Source organism: Loxodonta africana, chromosome 4 (genome assembly GCF_030014295.1).
Source record: "Loxodonta africana isolate mLoxAfr1 chromosome 4, mLoxAfr1.hap2, whole genome shotgun sequence".
Classification (NCBI taxonomy): Eukaryota; Metazoa; Chordata; class Mammalia; order Proboscidea; family Elephantidae; genus Loxodonta; species Loxodonta africana.
In genome coordinates this window covers 80,446,815-80,472,698 of record NC_087345.1, presented here as the reverse complement: position 1 = coordinate 80,472,698, position 25,884 = coordinate 80,446,815, and the positions used below count along the sequence as shown (strand labels likewise).

The window sequence follows — 25,884 nt, the reverse complement described above, 5'->3', positions numbered from 1 at the left end:
TTTCCTAGGAAGTGGGAGGAGCGGTGGTCCGTTTGGTGAGACAGGGAGAAAAGAACTGGGTGGGCATGTGTGGCTCAGTCTCTTCCTCTCTTCTGGATCTACCTTTCTGCGGACACTCTTCTCTCTGCTCTTCCATGTGGTAAGTGCACCTGGGAAGGGTCCAAACTCAGGGCCTGTCTTCTAGGGACAGGTCTGCTGGCCTTTCTTTTTCAGTCCCCACTCTCAGGGCCCAGTGGATGTGCGGTAGTGATTCTGAGTGTGTCTGCTTTGCAGATGGACACTCCCTTGGGTAGGTCATCCTAAGGTCTAGCCTTGGGATTCAAACCCCAGTCCAATGATTTCAGCACTAAACTGATGCTTTTGCCTCCACCTGTCTGTCTCTTACTTATTTTCTCAGAACTCAGAAAGGGAAGAAGTTTGACTAATTATCACCAGAAAAGTGGGAATAAGCTCTAACCTGTATCTTGAATCTATGCTGAGATAATCAACATAATTTAGTCAAATTTTAATATGAAATAGTGGGGTGAAAGTGGGAGGGTAGAAAGTCCATCTTGCTAAGGGAAAAGTCTGAATTAAGAAATATATTTTTTTTAATGTCACTTTTTAATTCTTCAGTTCAGCCAGATATTGAAGAGACAGAAGTTAAAGACTTTTTAATAAAAAATAATTTACATTTGATCTTTATTAATTGATCATTCTCAAGATCAAAAAAGTCTCTTCAGTAGAGCTTCTTGTGGTCCAGAAGTTTAAACTTATTTTCTAAAAATATAGTTCCATGACTTATTTGACAAAGTCACTAATTTCTGAAGCTGATTCTCCTATGACTGAGAAAGAACTCTGACTTGGAAGGCTGAACGCCTGAGTTCTGTCTGTATCTTGGCCATTAACCTGAGGGGCTTTGGGGAGTTCATTTTCCCCTCTGAGCATTAGTTACTTCCTCTATGGAACTATTAGTGGCTCCCAAGTGCCCAACTGCATCAGAATCATGTAGGTACTTGTTACAAATACAGATTTCTGGGCCCCATTCCACCCTGCTGAATCTGACTTTCTGACATTGAGGCCCAGAAATCTGTACTTTTGATTATCCCGGTGATTATGATATAAAGCTAAGTTTGGGAGTTACTGGATTAGATGGTCTCTAGGGTCCCTCAAAGGGGCAGTGGTGGTTCAGTGGTAGAATTCTTGCCTTCCATGCTGGAGATCTGGGTTCCATTTCTGGCCAGTGCACCTCATGCATAGCCTCCACTCTGTCAGTGGAGGCTCGTGTATTGCTATGACACTGATCAGGTTTTAGTGGAACTTTGAGACTAAAATGAAATAGGAAGAAAGGCCTGGCAATCTACTTCTGAAAATCAGCCAATGAAAACCCTGCGAATCACAGCAGTCCAATCCCCACGAATCATGGGGATGGCATAGGATGAGGCAGTGTTTCGTCCCATTGTTCATGAGTCGGGTGATGACAGTAGCTAACAACAGCATCCCTCACGGCAATAAAAATCTGGTTTCTTATTTCTATTCTATCTATAACTGTTTGCTCTCTCTCTGATACTAGACATTGTGCTCAAAAAACAAACAAGGAATAAAAAACCAAGACTGCGATTTAATCATCTTTATATCCTTCAGCACCTATGTAGTGCCTGGTATATAATAGGCACACAATAAATATTTGAAGAATTAATCAATGGTGAGTAAATAAAAAAATGTTATTTAATGTAAATCCCAATCACCTATGAATAGAAAAATCTAAAGAGAGAGAAAATTTAAACCTTTGCTTAATATAATCTTGCTGTCCTTGCCTGCTCTATTACATATTTCAAATTAATGGGTTATATGAATGAGGTTAAGGAGCCCTGAAGGTATAGTGGTTAAGAGCTTGGCTACTAACCAAAAGGTCAGCAGTTCAAATCTACCAGTTGCTCCTTGGAAACCCTGTGGGGCAGTTCTACTCTGTCCCATAGGGCCGCTATGAGTTGGAATGGACTTGTTGGCAATGGGTTAGGTTTCGGGTTTCTACAATGAGGTTAATGTATGTCTAAAGATTCAGTAGGAAGATGGTTGAGATTCTCCAGTGGACTAGATAATCCCACAGTATTTCCCAATGGGGGGGATAATTGACAGGGGCTCAGGATTCAGGAGCAGCTGGTTGTTCTCTCCTCGACTTTTCCAGCCCAGCAAATGCCTTATCCTTACTGGGCGATGTTCTTGGGGCCATACCCTAGGCCTCTGAACCTTCAAAGGCCACCCCAGGTTTCCACCAGCAGCACTGGTCTTCTATTAAAAAAAAAAAAAAGTTACCCGTAAATTCCCCAGCAGTGACTGGCAACCAAGCAAAGCGTCTTTTGCAGCCAGGACCCCCAGGACATCTGATGCCCACAGTTCCTTTTCCCACCCACTCCTCTACACTCCACTGACTACCCTGGAGCCTTGCTGGCTCAGACACTGTCCGCTGGCCTTGGAAGGTACCGGCTCAGAATAAAATCTGTCACTGGGGTGGGCAACTTAGCCAGGGGGAGATAGAGGAGTTTGGCATCCAGGCCAGGGTTGTATCGAATGCGGGGGCTCCGGGACACAATGGCGTGCTCCATGCTATTGGTGACATCGATGATCTTTGGCTCGGCCAACTGCAACGTGTTTTTTAACTTTTCAGTATCTGTTTGCGGCACAAGGGGGAAAAAAAAAAAACTCTGTTATTCTCCATAAAAGGTAGTTTCACCTGAGTAACACCCAATCTCTAATCAGACCTGCCATGCCCTCCAGGATGACTTTATACACACACACACACACACACCGTAAATAATCTTATCTCTCTCTGCATTCAACAATTGTGCCTTGAATTCCTGCTATTGCATTAGATGAGTAATAAGAAGATCTGTGCCCGGTTCTGCCACTTATTAGTTGTATGACCTTCAGCTTGAACTTTCAGCTTTGGTAAAATGGGGACAATAATACCTTCCTTGGAGAATAATGACGATAATTAATAGCAAGGTAGATGGCAGGGGAGGACAGGATAGAACATGTGTGCTTATAAGCACATAGAAAAATTGGAAGAAAATAAAAACATTTGGCTGGTGGGATTCCTAGATACTGGAGCCTTTTTTTTTTTTTTTTCTTTTCTATGTACAGTCAGCCAACTGTACCTGGATGTTCCAAATCTGTGAATTCAAACACCTGCAGATTGAAAATATTCAGGGAAAAAAAAAAGCCTTTTTTTTTCTTGTCATTATTCCCTAAACAATACAGTATGACAACTATTTTTATAGCATTTACATTATATTAGATATTATAAGCAATCTAGAGACAATTTCTGCCGTGTGTCTGTCAGTTTGTCATAATGTGGTGGCTTGGGTGTTGCTGTGATACTGGAAGCTTTGCCACTGGTAGACCAGGTTTCAGTGGACCTTCCAGACTAAGGCTGAGTAGTAAGAAGGACTGGTGAGACTAGGTCTCACATACTTTGGACATGTCCCTGGAGAAGGACATCTTGCTTTATAAAGTAGAGGGTCAGCAAAAAAGAGAAAGATCCTCAATGAGTTGGATTGACACAGTGTCTGCCACAATGGGCTCAAGTAAAACAACGATTGTAAGGATGATGCAGGACCGGGCAGTGTTTTGTTCTGTTGTACGTAGGGTCGCTATGAGCTGGAACCAACTCGATGGCACCTAGCAACAGAAATGATTTAAAGTATATGAGAGGATGTGCATAGGTTATATGCAAATACTACGCCATTTTATATCAGGGACTTGAGCATCCTTAGATTTTGGTGACCGAGTAGGTCCTGGAACTGATCCCTCTTGGATACCGAGAGTCAGCTGTAACTCCTAGAGGCCCCAAATGTTCTACAAAAGTATGCAGGGAAAAAATGTTATCAAAGAATAATAATACTTTCCCTGCCTTGGTCATAAGACCATTGTATGACTCCAAGGATCTAAGGCACAGACAGGCCCCTGTTAAGGCACTAACAACTGTGAAAGGTTATTTTGTTTGCATTGTGCACGTGGGGGTGGAGTTGGGTGCAGGGCACTCAAGTGGTCCAATTTGGTGGAAGCTCACAACCTAAATAGGAGACAGGCCACACTGTACATTGTAAAGGGGCCAACATGCACCCTCGCCCTAGGGATTTGGGACAGGGGCAGGTCGTTGGGACTCATACTTCAATGAAAGTCCAAGGACTCCTGGATTAAATAGTGACTGAGGGTCAGGCTTCCAGAATACGGAATTAAGACTTAAAAACAAAAGGGGAACCAAAGCTGCCCCAACTTTGTGGGGTATCCTAGGAAGGCAGGGAATTCACCTACATGGTATAGAACATCTATAGATGCCATAGGGGTGAGGACACTGGTGAGTGGTTGCAGGAAGGGGATACTTTTAAGTGAGGCATGGGATGAAACATCAAGTACCCTTCCCCCCAAACTCTGAGGAACTCCTTCTCTGTTTCCTGATGAGGAAACAGCTGTGGTGAAAATGCCAAACTGCATTTTGGGGTCCCCAAAAGAGCCGTGTTAACTTAAAAGCCAAACCGTCCCAAGATAGACTTAGCCAACGTTGGGCGTCCAGCCTTGTGCCTGACACAGACCACCACCAGCGGGTCCGAGGCAGGAGGCTGAGTGTCAAAGGGATCATTCAAGATGATCAGGGCTATGTGTGCTCTCTCAGAGCCAGGGAGACTCTGTGGGCTGACAAGGTCCAGGTAAGCTGACCTGAATAGATGGCTTTGGAACTGGGCTCTGACAAGGGGGAGGAACTGCTTAGGCAGTGGGGTGGAAGAAGGTACGCAGATGGGGGAAGCTGTATGAGGCACATTCTTTCAGTTTCGCTCAGCTCTTTATCCAGCTCCTATTTTGTTCTGGGCATCCTGCTAGTCACTGTGTGTGAAGGGACACAGAGGTGCCAAGCCAGCCCCCGCCACTCTCCTAGACAGTGAGGAAGATAGTGAGCTTCGGATTCAGTCACCTAGGAAAGTGTTCTTTTTTATTGTGGGGTGTAAGCAAGGTAAAGTTTATGAAGTACCAGGGACTAGGCTTTGACACTTTGTATGGACCCAATAGCTGAGTTTCCATCCTCCCCTCCTTTCCCAGGAATAGGTCCTGGACTTCTGATCTAGTCCCTCCCCAGGAAGAGCTAAACCAAAACCGAACCAGTTGCCACGGAGTCAACTCCATCTCACGGGAACCACATGTGTGGCAGAGAAGAGCTGTGTGCCATAGAGCTTTCAAGGGATGATTTTTCAGAAATAGATTGCCAGGCCTTCCTTCTTTCTGAGGATGAACTCAAACCTCCAACCTTTCATTTACCAGCTGAGCTTGTTAACTGTTTGTACTACTCAGGGACACCCTAGCTTCTTCAAAGTCCCCAGGGCTTTCCAGCAATTGTCCTCTCTCCAGAGAAAACTTCCCTCCCCTCCCCCCTTTCTGATTCCCAGCCGCCTAATATTTATTCTTACTCAAAGTCAACTCAGAAAAGCCCTCCGTATGTTCTGCTCTAAACTGGGGGGCTGACGCCCAGCCCTTCTCTTTTTATAATCCGGTGCTTCTCCTCCATGGCACTTATCCACATTGGCCATTGAGCCTTTCCCTACCTGCAGTCACCAACCTCAGCTGTTCTGTTCACTCTGACTCCCCGCCCCTGCCCAGTGCCTGGCATGTGGCAGGCGCACAGCAAAATAGGTATTAAATGAATCTGGCTTTTTACTCCATTGAAGTATGATGTCCAGGGGAGCACACCACTAAAATTAACCCTTCCGGGCAGTTAAATAGTCCCTGGGTGCTATACTTGACTACTAAACAAAAGGTTGGCATTTTGAACCTACCCACAGGCATGCATTGAAAGAAAGTCCTGGCCATCTGCTTCCAAAAGGTCACAGCCTTGAAAGCCCTGTGGAACACAGTTCCACTCTGCAACACACAGCATTGCCACGAGCCAGAATCACCTGCACTGCAACCGCAGGGCAGTCCGATGCTTGCCATCAGTTTGATTGATTTATTAGCTCATCCAGAGTTTCTGGGTTTACTTTAACACTTCATCACTTTGAATTTTGCAAAATAAGTATCTAAGGATCTTTTTGCAATACAAGAACTTACAGCTTATAGGTATCAGTGTAATGGATAAAAGGAGGCCAGCCTGTCAGGCTACAGGAGGATAAAGATACCAGCAACCTTATCAAATCATTCTTTCCATGGACCAGGGGCTATCCTAAGCATCTTAAACATATTAACTCATTTAATTCTCACAACCCATTACAAATAGAAAACTGAGAGGTTAAGTAATTTGCCCAAGGCCACCTGGGTGGCACAGACAGTAAGGGTTTGACTATTAGCTGAAAGGTTGGCTATTTGAACCACCCAGAGGTGCCTCAGAAGACAGGCCTGGTGATCTGCTTCTGAAAAGGTCACAGCCTTGCAAACCCTATGGAGCAGTTCTACTCTGCTGGCCTGGAGTTACCAGGAGTCAGAAATGGCTCCACAGCAACTAATAGCAACAAGCAATCTGCCCAAGGCAAACAAGCCGGTTGAAATTTGCACTCAGGCAGTCTAGTCCCAGAGCTGCTTAACCAGGCAGCAAATTTCCCCTCAGAGGTTTCACAGAAGCCAAAGCAAAGAGAAAAACACAGTCTGCATTAGGGAAATTTGTAACTAGGCCATGAAGGTCCAGAGGGGGCAGAGATGGGTGAAGGCTCTTTGCTCTGGCCAATGGGACCCTTCTGAGCCAGCAGACTGCCAGCCCCAGCTTCTTGGCTAGTAGTGGGGCTTGCAAAGAAGAAGTGAGATAGCTGCTAAGTAGGTGCCAGCTGATCCTGCCAGGGCCAGTTTCTATGGCCAGGTCAGAGATCACCCCACACAAGGGCAGCTACAGAGGAGGCTCTGAGGGGCAGCTCTCTCTCCTAGGCACTGGGAGAGAGCTAGCCAGTTTTGTGAATCAGCTCCTTCTGAAACCCACCAGCACAGCTTCAAGATTACATGTTTCTGAGTGATTATGGGAGAACTGGTGGCACAGTAGTTAAAGTACTCGACTGCTAACTTAAAGGTAAGTGGTATGAACCTACCAGTCGCTCCCTGGGAGAAAGGTGTGGCAATCTGCTTCTACAAAGATTTACAGCCTTGGAATCCCTATGGGGCAGTTCTGCTTTGTCCTTTAGGGAGCTATGAGTTGGAATTGACTTGAAGGCAGTGCGTTTGGCTTGAATTTTCAGTGAATATGGGGTCTTCTCTCCCCTACCAGGAGGTGCTCCAAAAGACATTTTGGTCAATTCCTCCTCCACTGTAGCTTCAGGCCACCCCCTCCTCATATTCCCCAAGGCTCAGGGCTCTCTCTGTCCCCCAGACTGAGAGTTTTTAGTTTTTAGGGGGATAGTAAACAGCTGTGATGCCCCTCTTCCACCCTCAAAAGCACCTGAGACACACAGGAGATCCTAAGCTCAGGGAGAGATGGGAGCTGCTGGGAGACCCTTTCTTTTAAATGCCTGGGAGCTCTTTTCCTTTTTGTTTAACAAGTTTTGGTGTATGCAGGAGCTCCTGGGTGGTGCAAACGATGCATTCAGCTGCTAAACAAAAGTTGGAGGTTTAAGTCCACCCAGAGGTTCCTTGGAAGAAAGGTCTGGTGCTCTACTTCCCCAGTGAGCACAGTTCTACTCTGACAGATTCTGAGTCAGAATCCACATGACAGCAACCAATTTTAGCGTGCGCAAGGCACTTCACAGATATTAGTCCTTTTAGTAACCCTGTGAGTAGGCACTATCATTAGCTCCATTTTATAGATGAGAAAACTGAGGCACAGGGAGACTAGAAAACATCCCCAAAGTCTCCTAGTTGGTAAATGGCAATACTAGGAGGATTTAAACCCAGGCAGTCTAGCTCTGGAGCCCTGGTGGCACAGTGATTAAGAGTTCAGGCTTCTAACCAAAACATCGGCAAACCCTGTGGTGTAGTTCTACTCTCTCCTATAGGATGGCTACAAGTCAGAATCGATTCGATGGCAATGGGTATAGTCTGGCTCCAGTGGCCATGTTTTTGATCGGTTCTTTATACTTATCTCAATGCATTCTCACCTGCTTCATCTGCAAAATTAAGGTTGGAGGGGACAGGGTGCCTGGACTGGGCAGCATCTCTATAACTCCCCAACTCCCCACCCCCACCACCAGCGGCCATGGTCCTGCCACTCCCAGCAGTTGCTCACCTGTTCTCTTATTCTCAAACCCCAGCTCTGCCACTAGACCTGTAACCCCTCAGACTCTGCCTCATCATCTGTAAGGCCAAAGCAAGCCCTTAACCCTCAGAGTGTCCCCATCCCTCCCAGGACCCCTCTCGTGCCTGGGGGACTTACAGATGCAGAAGTACTCTTCTCCATAGCTATCCCGGGTCTCCTGAGGCAGCCGCTCCCACAGCTTGCGCATGCGAGACACTATGTTCTCCTTGCCCAGAATGGACGTCCGGTAGTTTCCAGGCTCAATGATGCTGACCTTGACCCCAAAATAGTGGAGCTCACGCCTGGGAAAGAAGAGCTGGACTCAGTGTGGGGCCCCAAGATGATAGAGGGCCATCAAGAAGAGGCACCTCTGACATCTTTGGAGGAGCCTGTCTCCCCAGGAACCTGAAAGGTGTACCTTCAACCCCTGTACCAGGCCAGGCATTACCTACATGAAATAAGGCCTTCCTTAGGGCCTTGGCCCTTTCCCAAGCCTGGTCCACAGTGGCTGGGTAATTTGCATTAGGCAAATCTAGTGGGGAGGAAGTCAACTAGAGAATCTAGGCCAAGACCTTCCTGCTGCCAGGTTCCTCCCACTCCCAGCCCCACACCCAACATCCATGAAGGGAATGGGGCTCTATGCAAGGCCTATATCCTCCTATGAGTGTCTCCCCATAGGCAACCCCGGGGCCCTCTCTGTCTGTTTGGGGGGCTCTCCCTTCTACTCTCACAGGCCCAAATAGGGTTTCACTCATTCTAGGGCAGGCAGACTGACCACCTCCATCTCCTCTGGCTCTTTTCTTTGTTCCTTCTTCTCTTGGCCCTTAATGAAGGCCCCCTGAGGTTTAGCTTTCCTTCTGCTATTGTTTCAGCGTCCTCCCTCCAGAATCCCCCTACCCACATACTATCACTTCAGCTCTCTCTTCCTGAGGTGAACTTCCCAGCATTCCCACCCAGAGTGGTCTGGCACCAGGGCCCAGTCACCTTATACTGTCAGAGAAGGCCTCAACACCAAACTTGGACACACAGTAGCCACCACCGATGACAGCTACGCGACCACCAGAGCTGGACACGTTGATGACTCTGCCACGGGCTTTCTTGACCATGGGCAACATGTGGAGGGTCACATCAATCAGTCCTACCAGGTTCACATTGATCACCTTCACGTAGTCCTCCTTGGTCAGCCATTCACTGGGACCACTGGGCAGGCCTATTCCAGCATTGTTCACCAGGGCCCAGAGGCCTGGGGGTGAGAGGAGGGAGACAGAACCAGGGCAGAAATCAGCAGTGTCTATTAATGTTTGAGTTCCTTCCTGCCTCCCAAACTTGCCCCTCTCTATTCACGTAAGTACAAGAAACCAACTCCATTTCACATTTTACCAAAATCCATCCATCCGTCCGTCCGTCCGTCCATCCATTCATACATTGACATATTCATTCATCCTTGCATCTACTCTGTGCCAATTACAGGGGAAGGTGCTAGAGCCATAAAATAAATAAGAGAGAGTCTTATCCCTTAAACAGCTCACAAACCAGAGAGGAGATAAATGATATTTACAAATAAATACATAAAATATTTACACAAAACAATTATGGAAAAGTGTGATAAGAGCTCTCTGAGATATTTAAATTACTAGTACCAGCTGCCGTTGAGTCGATTCCAACTCATGGAGACCCCATGTGTGTCAGAGTAGAACTGTGCTCCATAGGGTTTTCAGTGGTGAATTTTTCAGAAGTAGATTGCCAGACTTTTCTTCCCAGGCACCTCCGGGAGGACTCAAACTGCCAGCTTTTGAGTTAGCAGCAGAGACGTTAACTATTTGCACCACCCAGGAAATCCCTATTTAAATTGGGTTGGTATAAATGGAGGGAAATAATGCTAAGTATTGTCATTCATTTTTTCGTTTTTGTTTTTTTAATTGTCATTCAACCCTGCAGAGGCCCAGGGTTGAAGAGCCCCAAATTCTAGTCCTGGTTCTACCTACAGCCATGCACATGCCACTTCCTCTGCGTGGGCCTCAGAGTCTTCATCAGATTGGACTACAACAATTTTTTTCAGTCTGTGTTTTACAAGCCTGAGGACTTTCCAGGCTGAGTCCCAGAACCTGCTAGGAGAGGGAGAAGCTCTACCCTCAATTGTTTTACGTATTGAGCTTCCAAATAAAATTCCACTTGGAGGGGGAGAGGAACTTTGTTGTAAAAACCTCTAGATGATCTCCAAGGGCCTCCTAGCTCTTTCATTCAAGGACCCCACATGCCCCACAGCCCTAGCTCCTGCCCTTTCCCCACTTTGGCCTCTGTTGACAAGAGCACTTTCCACTCTCTCCTGCAGCAGGTGGATAGAGACATTAGTTACAGTTCATCCCTTCCTCTAGGTCTGGGATCCCTACATAAGCCATGCCTTCACCCTATCTTCCTGTCTTCCTACAATTAGAGACCACAGGAGACCAATTGGCTGGCAGGACTCAGAACTTTCCTAGCTGGAAGGGACTCTCATTTAACAGAGGAGAAAATGAAGTTCCTCAAGACCCAAAGACTATACAACTCACGTTTTCTCTGTCTGTGGAGAGAGGATTCACACTCCTCACCACCTCTGATCATTACTGGTAACCTGCTCTAGGAGAGGATTACCACCTGCTGTGGAACGAGGGTAATCTTAATTTCTTCTGCAAAGAGCAACTAAAAAATTGTCAGAGCAGTCTGGGGTTGTGCCAGCCTGTCACATCCAGGGACTCTCAGAGGTAACAAGAAAGCATGCAAGAACACCCCCCCCAATCCGGTCCCCAGTGTGGTAGGCAGAAAAATGTCCCCCAAGGGTGACCACGTCCTAGTTCCTGGATATATGGGAAAGGGGAATAAAGGTTGCTAATCAAAATAGGGAGATTATCCTAGATTAGCCTGGTGGGCCCAATGTAATCACAAGGGTCCATCTAAATGGAAGAGGAAGGCAGAGAGGAAGAGCCAGAGAGATGGCAGCGTGAGAAAGACTTGGCCTGACTTTGCTGGCTTTGACTGGAAGAATGGAGCCATGAACCAAGGGGTATAGGAGGCCTCTAAAACCAAACCACACCTGTTGCCGTCGAGTCGATTCTGACTCATGGCAACACCACGTGTTACAGAGTAGAACCGAGCTCCATAGGATTTCCTTGGCTATAACATTTACAGAAGCAGATCACTAGTTTTCTTCTGCAGCACCAATGGATGGGTCCAAACCACCAACATTTTGGTTAGTAGTCAAGCATAAACAATTTGCACCCCACAGACCTGGGAGACTGTTAGAAGCTAGAAAAGATAAGGAAAGGGATTCTCCCCTAGAGCCTCCAGAATCTAATGCAGCCCTGCCGATACCTTGATTTTAACCCAGTGACACTCGAAGAACTGTAAGATAATAAATTTGTGCTGTTTCAAGCCACTTTGTTGTTGTTGTTAGCTGCTGTCAACTCAGCCCCTGACTCATGACGACCCCATGCACAATGGGACAAAATGCTGCCCGGTTCTACACCATCCCTATGATTGGTTGGTTATTGAACTATTGTGATCCATAGGGTTTGCACTGGCTGATTTTCAGATGTAGATCACCAGGCCTTTCTTCCAGGTTCATTTTCAATTGGAAGCTCCGCTAAAACCTGCTCAGCATCATAGCAACACACAAGCTTCCACTGACAGGCGGGTGGTGGCTGCACATGAGGTACACTGGCCGAAAACTGAACCTTGGTCTTCCACATGGAAGGTGAGAATTCTACCACTGAACCACCACTGTTCCCATTCAGCTACTCAGAGCCCAAATTTCCTCTTACTTTCTAGTTTTTTTTTTTTTTCTAGTTGGAAACTTATACATTGAATGATAATTGAAAATGTTATGTCAGCAGGAAAATGTTCTTATTATTACCAAGTTTTAAACATAAAATGATTTTCCATTGCTCATTGACCTGTTACACAACTTAAAGGGAACAGTAATTTTGGTTTTTAACTTTGAGTCTACTTAATTTTAATACCCCAAGAAATCACTTCATTGTACATATATGTCAATGCACTTGTGGTACTTTCGGAAAGCGAACTCGTGTTTATTTTCACCTTGCCATCTGAAACAGTTGTCAAACATTCCCTCTAAAGATTTCTTTACAGTGTCAGCTTAAGCCACTAAGTTGGTGGCAATTTGTTACAACAGCAATAGGAAACTAACACGCCCAATGAATCATTAACACAAATGGCTCCAAGCTTGCTGAGATGCTCATTCAACATTTATTCAACAAATATTTACTGAGCACCTACTAGGTGTCAGACACTGCTCTGGGTACGAAGGACACAGCAGTAAATAAATGAGACTAAAAGTGCTGCCCCAGGAAGCTTTATCCTACTAACGGAAACAGGCAATAAATAAATAAAATATATTGTATGTTGAATAGTGATAAGAACAAAGATGAAAAATGAAGCAGGGAGTTGCCATCTGGCTTCTCCTGGACCCCAGGGCTCTACCCTCCCACCTGTGTGGACAGACCCCCAGATTAGTTCTTTAGGACTCTGCCCAAGCTGCAGCTTCTGCGACAGACCCATCCTCCTCCTCCCATTCCTCCACCCACTCCCTGAGTACAGGAAGTTGCCAGGGCTGGTTTTCACACAGTCCTGGTCCACCCCCAATCTGCAGCCTCCTTTCCCAACAGGAGCAACCACTCTGACTTAACACTTGTCCTGAGGTCAAACCAACATCCACCGTGAAAGGAAGCGAAGAGATGTCCCTTTCCTCTGCCGTCTAGCCTTGATGCCCCACTTAAGGAATCCAACCTCATGTCCCTGTCCCCCGCAGCCTGATCCCACCAGGAAATGTGTTCATGTTTCTATAGAAGCTGATGGTTAGGACTGCTGAAGTTCCAGATAGGCACCTCCATCTTTAGAGGTTTGGGAGGACAGAACGCATCTTCCCTTCCCCCTCTCCTGTTGTAGTCCCTTCTCTACCTCTCTGAGTTTGGGGAAAAGAAAACCTCCTTGGAAACAACCCTTTGGAATGAACAGACCAAACCACAGGATGGTTTCCAATCAGACTCAGCCAGAGACCCAACCCCTTTCCCTACATCACCTCCCCCACCTCATCTCAACAATAGGGTCCTGAATGCTCTCAGAAGCCTGTGGAAGAGAAAGAAGGAAGGATAAACAGAGAAGGCCAAGGAATGCAATTCACCCCACCTTGCTCGCCCACTTGGTCCCTCACCCACTGGGCTGCTGCCTGGATGTTCTCAGACTTGGTGACATCCAGTAGAGTGGTCTGCAGACGGTAGGAGGTATCCTGCTGAAGCTTCTGGGCCCCCTCCTCAGTGAGACAAGCAGCCAGCACCCGCATACCCCGATCAACCAGCTGCCGGGCCAGCAGGTTCCCAAAGCCCGAGTCACAGCCGGTGATGAAGACATACTTCTCTGAGAGGTTTCGCACCAAGTTGCAGTTCTTGAACCAGCGGTACATAAAGGAGAGGTCCATATTAGCCTCCGTAGGGCAGGGGTGAAATGACAGCCAAGAAGGATCAGGCCAGGAGACAACAGAGCGGCTAGTTCTCCAGGCCCCAGCTGGTGGTCAGCTGCAACCCGCTGGGAAGAAGAGCTCTCCTCCCTTCCACTCCTTGCAACAGATGCAGGGCACCTGGGTGAGCCTCTCTAATTTTTATAGGTGGATGCATCAGCACATCAATTAGCCTAGATGCAAGAAATTCAAGTCCAACCTGAAGCTTTGTTACCTCTGACAGCGCTGGTGGCTGCCTCCCTCTCTCCCTCAGCCACGAAGGCTGATGGTGCCAAGGGTGGGAAAGCCTCCAATAGCGATGTAGGTGGTAAGAGATGGCTAATCTGGTTGGTCAGCCCAGGGGCGAAAGAGAAAGGAGGAGTCAGCTAAAATAGGGCCCTCCTGTAAAACCTCTGCACCACCCCATCCCTGGGCCAGGGATCAGAATCATTTGTCATGAGTGTAACCATGTAAATAAATTTAATTTTTATTTTCAGGAAAAAAATAAAACAAACTCATTAATGTAAAGCAAATAAAAATTGTTTCTGTGCCCTTCAAACCCCAAGAGAAGTAAGTTCTGAGTTTGGGGGAAAGATACAAAGGTCATCAGCTCTTTGTATTCTCTGCCCCTAGGTGAGTCTGAATTATGAGAGATGGTGAAAAGTAAAGAGTTTCCCCAGGGTGGATGTGCTCCCATAGTTCTGTAGGTAAGAGAAGAAATGGGAAAGACAGAGTGTGAGGTTACTGAGGGGCCACACCCAGGATTGCATAGGTTGCAGGGACAAAAGGATGCTGGGACCAAGGGTGGTTCCAGGAATCAACCTTCAGAGATTACAACACCCTATACCTTTCCTGTCTAGAGGGTCTGACACAAAATTGGGGCCACGAGTTCCCCAGAAGGGAGAGACCCAGGATGCATCTCTATACTCCGTAATCTATGAAATGATGGGAAGCACAAGAATCAAATGAGGGAGGTGTCACCATGGAAGAGTCTAGCAGGGCTTGGGCATTCTGTACCAAGGGTAACAGAAAGGGGGGTTCAGGTCAAGGACCCAGCCCTGAAAACAGACCTAAAGCTGGTGGAGGATTGAGGTGAGGAGTAACAGAATGCAAACCTCCCCTACTTCACACCTACCGAGGTCCCGGCAACTCTAGAACTGAATTGGGAGTCATCTCCCAGCATGCCTGCCTCCAGGGTGAGTGAATGGGGCAGGCTTGGTAGAGAGAAGGCAGATGATGCCATTCGAGAGTTGTGCAGGTATTCCCAGTGGCAGGGGGTCTTCCAGTTCAGGAGGAGACAGGTGAAGCCCAGGGGTTGGCTGGGCTGGAGAAGAATGGGTCAGTGCTGCCCTACCCAGACCGGGGCCAGACCAGCCTCTCCAGGACCTCTCTAATGGTAGATGAGCAAGCAGTGACCCCCTTGGGCCCAAACATCCAACATCAGAAAATGCAGTGTACATACTTGTAGGGGAGAAGTGGGGGGGCTTCAGGATCCCGGTAGAGGGCTCCTCCCCCAAGGCTAGGACAGCCCCCCACTCTCAGGCAACAGGCCCCCCTGATCCGTTGGGACCCGAGGCCAGATGGCGACAAGCAGATAGTTACCCTTCCCACTCCCACCCCTTGCCCACAGGTATCTTCAGAGGAGGGATGCCTCCCCATCCTCCAGGCCATTTCTACTCTGTGAAGTGGTGTAAACAGGCCACCAGCCATTGCAGAACCTGAGGAGATGGACAGGAGGCAGAGCAGATGGGGCTGGGCCTCCTCTCCTCTGCTCATACCCTCCTCAAAAGTGTGGATTCCTCAGTGTGGCAGGAGTGGCTATGAGGCTCAGATATTTCAGTGGCCACCCAAGACAACAGGGCACCAATGGGTGCTATCGGGTTCCCATTCCTAAGGTACAATTCTTTCCTCCTAATAGTACAAGAGTGCTGAGTAAGGTCCCAGAAAAAGTCTGGGGCATGGGTCAGTCAGAAGGGAGTGAACAGTGTCCCTGGAGACTTCAAATCTCCCCGTTTCCATGCTATTCCCCTCCCCCAAGGCTCCTCCTCACACATCACCGCAATCCATACCACCGTGTACCCCGGTCCTGCCTTCACAGGACCTTGGCAGGCCTTGGGGAGCTTGAAGTAGGCCATGGCACCCACCAGGATGGTGGGCATGTAGCTCACGGGGAGGTAGAGGAACTTGGCATCCCAACCAGCCAAGTTCTGGGTAGGGGGATGGCAGGCAGTCAGTACAGTTCATCACCAAGGACAATTAGGTGAGCAAAATGCCTTCAATCGTTTTGAGATCTATTCAGGGTGAGAAAGGATCTAGATGTACTTGCACATCCCACTCTTCTCACTCAAGGCTCTAGGTAGAGAGTTTCTAAGTATATCTGGGGACCCCAAGCCATGCTCCAAATCTACTCCAACCTCCCTGGGTATGTCCCAGGCTTTCCCAGAAGCGGTTGTTCCACACTAATCAGTCTGGCTCTCAGCCTGAAAATACATGGACGGTATGAATGAAGGTCTCTGCTAACACTGCTAAGTGTGTGAAAACCAGCTGTCTCTAACAGCAGCTTACTATGAGTCCATGGGAGCTTCCCTCTCGTCTTCAGTTTCTTCCTTAAAATAAAGAGGGCATTTAGACGGGACGTCCTGTGCAGGATACTTGTGGCTGCAAAGTCTGCACCAGGGAATCTCCTCTGCTAGCTGTCTCGTTTTTTGGACTCCATAGCTTCCAGGTGAGTTCTCCCAGGTTCCTCTCCTCCTTTCCTTCTTCTCGTAGGGACCAAGCAGCTCTCTCTGGAACATCCTGGACTTGTTACAGACTCTGGAAGGGACCCTGAAGGCCCTGGCACCCCAGCAAGGGGTCACAAACAAGAACGAAACAGCAAGGGTGAAGTGGGGGCCCTTAGATATTCTTGGGTTGAAAAAAATTGTGGTCACTGAGAAAAAAAAGAATCCAGTTAGTTCCAAGTAAACATGACCCTTCCCTTAGCAGGATATGGATCTCAGATTATGATTTGCAGTTCCCCTTGGCCTGCTCAGAGTTTCTAGAGCTCCTTCCTTCCTCCTCTGCCTTTTTCCTCCCCCATCCCTCTCTGAAGCCGTGGTAGGAGGGTCCTACCAGGCATTTCAGGAAGTAGGGAAAGGCTGATTGCTGCTGGCCACCCTTTGCCACACTGCTGCAACATTCCACCTTGAGGACACACTCTCCCAGAACCAGCAGTCAGCTCCCTGCAGATGACGTTTCCACCTTAAGGCAGAGCCTGGAAACCAGCACTGTCAGTCTGTTCTGCCTGCAGTTGAGCCTCTGGTTCCACGGGAAACCTCTTCTTCCCCCTCCCAGTGCATCTCCTCTTCTTCCTTTACTTCTGGGCCAGAGCTTCGATAAATCAGCACAGTGGGGAGATGCCCAGGGCAAAGAAACCTTGTCTTCTCCTGTCCCTGCCCCACTCTCCTATCTCTGCCCTTCCTTGCCCCACCTTCTGTCCTGACATGGTAGTAATTATCTTACCCTGAAACTCCCTCAGTCAACAGTTTTCATGAGATGCAGCCTCTGGTCCTTTCTTTAGCCTTCTGAGGGGCAGCTCCCTCCTCCTTTCCATCAGCATCCTGAGCCCAACTGATCAGATCCTTTTCAATTATTAGGTTTGACAGCCCTCCTAGCTTGAGAGAGTACAGGGCACACTGTCCCTGCTGTCCTTGTTGAACTGAGTCCTGGTGGCATCACTTAGAAAATAAAGCTGGGTGATGATTTCTGCTTTGAGAGTCTCAGTACTGAGTGGGCCAGATTCTGCACTTGTGGCTGGGCAGGTGGGGCAGAGGGCTCCCAGGGGTGGGAAAGAGCAGTTTTAGGAGGTGAAAGGGTAATAGTCCGACACCTACTGTGATGGTTAAGATTGTGTGTTAACTTGGCTAGGCCATGATTCTCAGTGTTTGGGCAGCTGTATGTTGTGATCATTTCTCTGTTGAGATTTGATACGTGATTACCTCCACGATGGGATCTGCTATGGTACCAGCAGGGGCGGGGCCTCTGGCAGATCACCGCCCTCTCTCAGCCTTCATCTCTCTGCCCTCAGCAGCCTAGCTTTTCCTGCACCTGGCTCCTGTACATCTGACCTCTGGTTCTGGGAACTTGAACTAGTACCTTACCTGTGGTCTGGCCTGCCAATATTGAGATTCCTCAGCCTTCACAGCCTGCAATAGCCCTGCTCTCTGGCCTGCCAATCTTGGGTTTGCCAGCCCCTGTGGCTAGGTGAGTCAAGAGAATCCTCTTTCCTACCTCAAGGACCTGGAACATTACAGCCTCTAAAAAGCATGTGAGCCATTTCCTTGATATAAATCTTTATATATTATAGAACAATATCATCAATATCACATGGAAGCAAAATTTTGCTGAAGATCATTCAAAAACGGCTGCAGCAGTATACTGACAGGAAACTGCCAGAAATTCAGGCTGGTTTCAGAAGAGGACATGGAACCAGGGATATCATTGCTGATGTCAGGTGGATCCTGGCTAAAAGCAGAGAATACCAGAAGGATGTTTACCTGTGTTTTATTGACTACGCAAAGACATTTGACTGTGTGGGTCATAACAAATTACGGGTAACATTGAGAAGAATGGGAATTCCAGAACACTTAATTGTGCTCATGAGGAATCTTTACATAGATCAAGAGGCAGTTGTTCAGACAGAACCAGGGGATACTGATTGGTTTAAAGTCCCAGGAAAGGTGTGTGTCAGGGTCATATTCTTTCACCACACCTATTTAATCTGTATGCTGAGCAAATAATCCGAGAAGCTGGACTATATGAAGAACAGGGCATCAGGATTGGAGGAAGACTCATTATCAACCTGCGTTATGCAGATGACACAACCTTGCTTGCTGAAAGTGAAGAGGACTTGAAGCACTTACTAATGAAGATCAAAGACCACAGCCTTCAGTATGGATTGCACCTCAATATAAAGAAAACAAAAACCCTCACAACTGGACCAATGAGCAACATCATGATAAACAGAGAAAAGATTGAAGTTGTCAAGGATTTCATTTCACTTGGATCCACAATCAACAGCCATGGAAGCAGCAGTCGAGAAATCAAAAGACGCATTGCATTGGGTGAATCTGCTGCAAAGGACCTCTTCAAAGTGTTGAAGATCAAAGATGTCACCCTGAAGGCTAAGGTGTGCCTGACCCAAGCCATGGTATTTTCAATCACATCATATGCATGTGAAAGCTGGACAATGAATAAGGAAGACCGAAGAAGAGTTGACGCCTTTGAATTGCGGTGTTGGCGAAGAATATTGAAAATACCATGGACTGCCAAAAGAACGAACAACTCTGTCCTAGAAGAAGTGCGGCCAGAATGCTCCTTAGAGGCAAGGATGGTGAGACTGCATCTTACATACTTTGGACATGTTGTCGGGAGGGATCAGTCCCTGGAGAAGGACATGGTGCTTGGCAGAGTACAGGGTCAGCAGAAAGGGGGAGACCCTTAACGAGGTGGATTGACACAGTGGCTGCAACTATAAGTTCAAGCATAACAACGATTGTAAGGATGGTGCAGGACCAGGCAGTGTTTCATTCTGTTGTACGTAAGGTCACTATGAGTCGGAACCGACTTGACGGCACCTAACAACAACTATATACATATATATGTAAAGTTTTTTACGTATATATATATATACACGCTTTACTGTTTTTGCTTCTCTAGAGGACCCAGCCTAAGACACTTACCTTGCAGAAGTTGTTCTCTCAACCTTCCTTACCGAGTGCTCTAGCACCATTCCCTTTCTTCTCCCTTTTCCTTGCCTCTGTGGTGAGACAGCCCCTTTGTGATCCCCTACACCTTCCTGCCCTAGGATCTACTGTATAAGGAGAATGCTTATTCCTTTACACTCTTTTGCCTTCTCTTCCTAATCCCAGGGAAAGAGATAGTGACTTAATTTTCGAAGGAGTGAAATTCTGTGTGCTAAACTGGATGAAGAAACCCAGGCTCAGAGGGATGTAACAACTTGCCCAAGGTCACACAGCTAATTGGTACCAGAACTGGGTTTTGAATCCTGTAAAAACCTCTGTATGATCACCAAGACCAGAGTCCAGGACTTGAGCAGGAAACAAAAGTAAGTACACACAGTGCTGTATCACTAGCATGTGTGTGTGTGTGTGTGTGTGTGTGTGTGTGTGCGTGCATGTGCATGCATATAGATAGGGAGCAGGGAGGAGTGGATGTACCGAGAAAGAGTGGCTGGGAAAAGGTAACCTTGGATGGATAAGTGGCTGGGAAGGTGGTCCTTGGGGAATCCAACGATATTAGAACTGGGATCAATACAGCAGAATCCACAAGTTAGGGACAGAGCCAATAATGCTTAGGAAAGGAATTAAACAGGAAGAAACTTGAGGACTCCATATCATAGAGCCTGGAGGCCAGCCTACCTGCACAGCCTTTGTGATTACTGAGGCCAGGACTCTTTTCTGATTCTAGCCTCTCTAACCAATTCCCTGAAAGCCAATCCTGAGCCTGTACTACCTTCTGCGCTGGTACCGGGAAAGGCAGGTGGTGAGCCACCTCTGAGAGAAGTGTGTCTTTATCACGGGCTGTGACTCAGACTTTGGGAACCTGCTGGCCAGGCAGCTGGACCTGCAAGGTTTGAGGGTGCTGGCTGCATGTCTGACAGAGCAGGGGGCAGAGCAACTGAGGGGCAGACATCAGACAGGCTGGAGATGGTGACTATGGATGTCACCCAGACTGAGAGCATCAATGCAGCCACCCAGTGGGTGAAGGATTCCCGTTTGTGTCTGTTTGCTTCTCTCTGCGTGAATGGGAGACCTTGCTTCTGTTACCTGGGTAGATACCTAAGGTGTGTTTCAGGTTGAATTAATACTTCTTCACCTCACCCACCATGCAAGCCTGAACCCCTTCTGTTTTCCACTCTGTCTTCCTCCCACCCCATCTCCATTTGGGAGCTCTGTAATTTTGGTGAGTTTGCACTGATGAGAATTTGGTCTTTCAGAATTTGTATTTATCCTCTCCTCTCCCCGAAAGCCAAAGTTCTTGATTTACTTGAGGCTGATCCCTAGGGTTAGAGATCAAAGTCGACTTTATGACTTAAGGGTAGAGACTGGAGCACCTCCCAGAAGATTTGAGTGGGAGGTTGGCAGGCAGTGCTGGAGCTGGCCTCATGTTCTCAGCACTTCACCATGTTCTTCCTGGTGACCCACACTCACCTATAGAGAGAATTAAGATAAGCCCCATTTTCAGATGAGGACACTGAACTTTCAGAGTGTGCTTTCCAAAAAACCAAATCCATTGCCCTTGAATTGATTCCAACTCATGACGACTCTATAGGACAGTGTAGAACTGCCCCATAGAGTTTCCATGTCTTTAATCTTTAAGGAAGAAGACTGCCACATTCTTTCTCATGCCAAGCTGCTCGTGGATTTGAACTGCTGACCTTGTGGTTAGCAACTGAGCGCTTAACTACTGCACCACCAGGGCTCCTTAGAACTTGCTTTAGGACTGTCAAATAACCAGTAAGTGGCCACTTTTTTTTCTACTACAGTACTCTACCTGTCTTATTTTGGGAGGAAAAGAAGGCCATTGACTTCTTTCATCTGATTATCAATGTAATGGTTGGTCGTTGTGGAAAACATAGAAAAGTATAAAGTTAAAAAAAAAAAAGGTCCCATAATTTCACCACCCAGAGGTAACTACTGTTAATGTTGTGACATATATGGGATTATATTTTTGCACACAGTTTGTATCCTTTTCACTGAAAAAATGATGCTCAGTTTTACAACAAAATCAAATTTTCTTCAGAAATTTAATGCTTAATGATTTACAATATTCTATTGCTAGGAGTTGGAATCAACTTGACAACACACAAAAGCATCATTTTACTTTACTGCCATACTCATTGCCAGCCAGTTGATTCCGACTCATGATAACCCATGTGTTGCAGAGTAGATCTGCTTCATAGGGTTTTCTTGGCTGCCGTCTTTTACTACAGCATTACTTATTTAGACATTACCTAATGGTTTGATATTGAAATTATTTCCTACATTTTATTGTCATGAATCTGTTTTTAACTAAATCTCTATAAACTTGTGTATTGATTAGATTCTTAAAAACAAAATATCTGGGCCAAAGTATTTGCATTTCTATAAGGGCAGGGCATGTTTCTGAGCAGGAGAGCAACTCATTTCTTTGGACCAATACTTCCAGAGTCAGCAGCCACCACCCCTGCCCTAACTCAGCCTAAGCCCACTCTTACTGCTCTGAGGTTGGTGGGTTGGTAACTCTGTTTACTCAAAGTCCTTGGAGTTGAGTCTTTTCTCCCCAGTGCATTTTCCAGAGAGGTTGCCTGAAACCTGAGTGGGCTGGGAGCTGAGGGAGATGGGGCAAGGATGGCCATCTGGGTGGGAGGGAGAAGAGGATGACATTTTCTGGGGTAGAAAGGGGAGTCTGGGCCCTTGGGTGAGGGGTGAGTGCACCTGGACTCCTCCCCAAAGCCTACCCTTGGACTTCCCAGCTTGGAGGGCAAACTTTGCATCCTGCATGGACGCTACTCAATATTGATACAAGTGGCTTCAAGGCCAGTCCTCTAATGTGAAATACAGGACTGTTCTCCACCTTCCCCTCAAACTGGCATTTCGGGTCTGTCTTTTCCAACCAAGCTGTGCACAGATATTAGCTTTGTCTTGTTTTTTTTCTCTTATTGTCTGTCTTCATCATTCTTGCTGTCTTCCTGCTTCTCTCATTTCTTCAATAGATAGTTGTTGAGCACATGCTATATAAGGTGTCCATTAAAATGTGAAAATGTAGGTGACTATATACGTCATTAATGTGTAAGAAGCCAAAACATTATTCTCTAAGTTTCTAGACTAAAGGACAAATTGTATTTCATTAAAACCAGCTCCTGCATTCATCAAATATAGGGGATTACCCACTATCTACCAGGCTCTGCTGGGCCATGAAGAATGAAAGGAAGAGGAAGACATAGTTACTGTCCTCCAGCAGCTTACAGGATCTGCAAACCCCACACCCTGCAGATACCATGGGGTTAGTTATTCTAACCTCTTTCCCCCTATCCAATGTCTATTGCAGTCTTTTCACTCAACTGGAGTGGGAATTTGGACCATAACTGTGTGTACACTGGACATGCTCACGTTCTCTTCTCTAATTTCCCACTAACTCCAGGTCTATGGGGCCTGGTGAATAATGCTGGCATCTCTGTGCCCTTGGCACCCAACGAGTGGCTGACCAAACAGGACATTGTGGAAGTACTGGACGTGAACCTACTGGGGGTGAGTTGAGGTGACCCTGGGCATGCTTCCCCTAGTGAGGAAGGCAAGGGGCCGCATAGTCAGTGTCTCCAGTGTCATGGGCTCAGGGTCCCTTTGTGGCGGGGCCTACTACATCTCCAAGTACGCCCTAGAGGCCTTTTCAGACTCCCTCAGGTATGGGACTGGAACAGTGGAGTCTCCCTAGCTCTCCTGCTTCTGTTCTTCTTCAGGAGCCTTTTCTGGGGGTTCATTTATTCACAGCCTTAGACCCCTCCTTGGAAACCTCTTTCTTGTTCCGTTGTCTTTCTGCCTCCCTGAATTTGGTGGCCATTCATTGCGAACCACCTTTCAATGTTCTGAGTGGAAGGAGGGGCCCAGGCTCATAGAGTTTCATGAGATATACCCCTGCCATAGAGTAGACTTCACTGCAGGGAATTGTCTGAGGCAGAGTAAGACTAGGGATACCTTGGCTCCTGAGTGCATGTACATATCCACTGTGATATTCTCTGTCAGGGATCGATGGAAGTGGGGCACTCATTTGATTCCATTCAGCAAATATTTACTGGGCAGTTGTATAAGTGCTCAGTGAGTCCTAAGACAAGATCTGGGTCCTGACCTACAGACTCTCACAGCTGAGAGCAGGACAAGAGATTGTAAAACACTATTGTCTTCTCTTGTAATGCTTGGGACCAAGTTAGCCCTGGAAGCCCCCAATTGAGGAGAGGGCCCTGAGCTGGGGTCTGAGCTAAGGACTGAAGGACAAGGAGTTGGCCTGACAACTGGGCATAGAAGGGTTTCCAGAAAAGGCTTCCTGGCTGAGGGCCTCACATCAGCAGAGGCCCAGGCTGAGGGCGAGCATGCTGCCTGTACTGCAAAAACTCCAGGGAGGAAGGACAAGGCTGGGCCTGGGCAAGTCGCTGGGGAGGTAGGCACAGGTGGTCTTGGGGAGGGCCTTTGGGCCCTGGAGAGCCACTGGCACTTCATGCTCTTGGCAGTGGAAGCCCATGGAAGGGATAATAGCCACCTAATCAGGGTAGCTACTTGGTTGAATCAGCCTCAGGAGACTGCTCTAGCTGCTGTGGTAAGGATGGCTCTGAGTGTGGGGAGATAAATCTGAAAGCAGAGAGACACTCCTTAGAAGACATGTGCAGGAGCTCAGCTGAGAGACAACCAGGGGTTTACTAGGGCAGGAAAAGGCAAGAAAGGGACAGGAAAGTGTATGCAGGATGTAAGACTGGCAAGGCTTAGTGATGATTGGAAGTGGGGAAAATAGGAGGAGATAGCATTTCAGTGGGGCCTTACTGCGGGATAGGTAGGTTTAGAGCTCATGAGCTCATTATGTAAAATTATTTTAAAAATTATTTAAACTCTATACATAGGCAATGCAATGGTCATTATTATCGTCCCATTGGCTGCTGCCCTTTGCAAGTCCCCAGGCTTCCAGCCTATTCCACCCCAGTCCTGGATTGTTGTTTGTTTGTGCGTTTTTTTTCTCCCAAGGCCTCTAAAGTCCTTTTCCCTGTGTCTGTCTGCTTTGCAGGAGAGAGATCTCCTTCTTTGGAGTGAAGGTGGCTGTTATTGAGCCTGGTTCCTTCAAAACTGGAGCTAGCAAAAAAGAGACATTTTTACAGAATTTCCAACAGTTGTGGGACCGAGCCAGCTAGTGTGTCAAGGAGCCCTACAGCAAGAAGTTCCTGGATTCCTGTGAGTGGGCTTTGGACAGTGTGGAGAGATGCAAACCCTTGTCTGGAAGGCCTGGGCCCATCACTAGCTGCTCTATTAGTGTCAGGTTCATCTTCCTGGCTTTGCCTCCCCCAGAATATGGAGATGTTCAGCCTGATTCCCATGATCCTCTCTGGTCAACTGGTAATCCACACAAATGACCCAGGCTTATTAGATCTAGGACCACTTTTCTGAACCCCCTCATTATTCTGAGGAGGAAACTGAAGCCAGAGAGGGAACACACCCTTGGACTCATAGCAAACTGATGTTGGAAACAGCTGGTTCTCAGACCCTTAGATTCCTATTGTTAGCAAAGATATTTGTTCATGCTGTCCAGGTATTCTCAGGCTGAGATCCAGACTGGTTAGTGTGGATCAACCTACTCTAGGGGAAGGGCTAGGCCAGGGCAACCTGACTGAAGTAAGTTGGGGTGACAGCTTTGGGGAAGTAGGAATTTTTAGGAACTTTTCTCCCAAAGCTGGTCCCAGGGTGGGTGGGTTGAGAGGTGGGAGTATTATCTGGGTTCTTTCTCATTCTGGACAGACATGAAAATGGCCAAAAATGTAGAAAAAAACTCCTTACCTAATCTGTTCTCGGTGATGGACTGCATGGAGCACGTGCTGACTGCCTGCCACCCCCACACCCGGTACTCACCTGGCTGGGATGCCAAGCTCGTCTACCTCCCCATGAGCTACATGCCCACTGCCCTGGTGGATACCATGATCTACTTGAAATCCCCAAGGCCTGCCAAGGCCATGTGAAGACAGGACTTGGGCGTCTGGTGTAGTGAATTGGGGCATGGTGCGAGGAGGAGAGATGGGTTTGGGGATGAAAATAGGACAGAGGGAGGGAGTTTCCAATTCGGCTAGGGCACCCACTTACCCCCACTGACCCCTGCCCCATTTTTCAGGACTTTAGGATATTAGGAGGAAAGAACCAAGATTTGCAGCGTAGGAACAGGGACCCAACAACACTTATTGGTGCCCTGTTTTCCTGGGTGGCCACTGAAATATTTGAGCCTCATGGCCTCTCCTGCCATCCTGAGGAATCCACACTTTGGGGAGTGTGTGAACAGAGGGGAGGAGGCCCAGCCCCCATCTGCTCTGCTTCCTGTCTGTCTTCTCAAGGTCTGCAATGTCAGGTGCCCTGTCTACACCATCCCACAAGATGGAAATGGCCTGGAGGAGGTGAAATCACCCCTACTCTGAAGATACTTGTGGGCAAGT

The 25,884-nt window shown here is 47.4% G+C and overlaps 1 protein-coding gene and 1 pseudogene across 1 annotated transcript; one reads left to right on the top strand and one right to left on the bottom strand.

Annotated features, from left to right (window-relative positions):
* Window positions 1-1,673: 1,673 nt before the first annotated feature.
* SDR9C7 (short chain dehydrogenase/reductase family 9C member 7) lies at window positions 1,674-13,649 on the bottom strand. Its single transcript, XM_003405563.4, has 4 exons — window positions 13,361-13,649; window positions 9,164-9,422; window positions 8,318-8,481; window positions 1,674-2,650 (listed from the first exon to the last, which is right to left on the bottom strand). Exons 1-4 carry the CDS (start codon window positions 13,647-13,649, stop codon window positions 2,433-2,435), a joined length of 930 nt encoding a protein of 309 aa, XP_003405611.1. The 3' UTR covers window positions 1,674-2,432.
* Window positions 13,650-14,848: 1,199 nt separating this feature from the next.
* LOC100658644 (retinol dehydrogenase 16-like) lies at window positions 14,849-25,853 on the top strand (annotated as a pseudogene).
* Window positions 25,854-25,884: the final 31 nt, after the last annotated feature.

Coding starts and splice junctions, on each gene's coding strand:
- SDR9C7 (XM_003405563.4), bottom strand. CDS start 13,649: ATGGACCTCTCCTTTATGTACCGCTGGTTCAAGAACTGCAACTTGGTG. Junction 8,482..9,163: donor GCCTTCTCTGACAGTATAAG/GTGACTGGGCCC, acceptor CTTCTTTCCCAG/GCGTGAGCTCCACTATTTTG. Junction 2,651..8,317: donor AGAAGAGTACTTCTGCATCT/GTAAGTCCCCCA, acceptor TGCCGCAAACAG/ATACTGAAAAGTTAAAAAAC.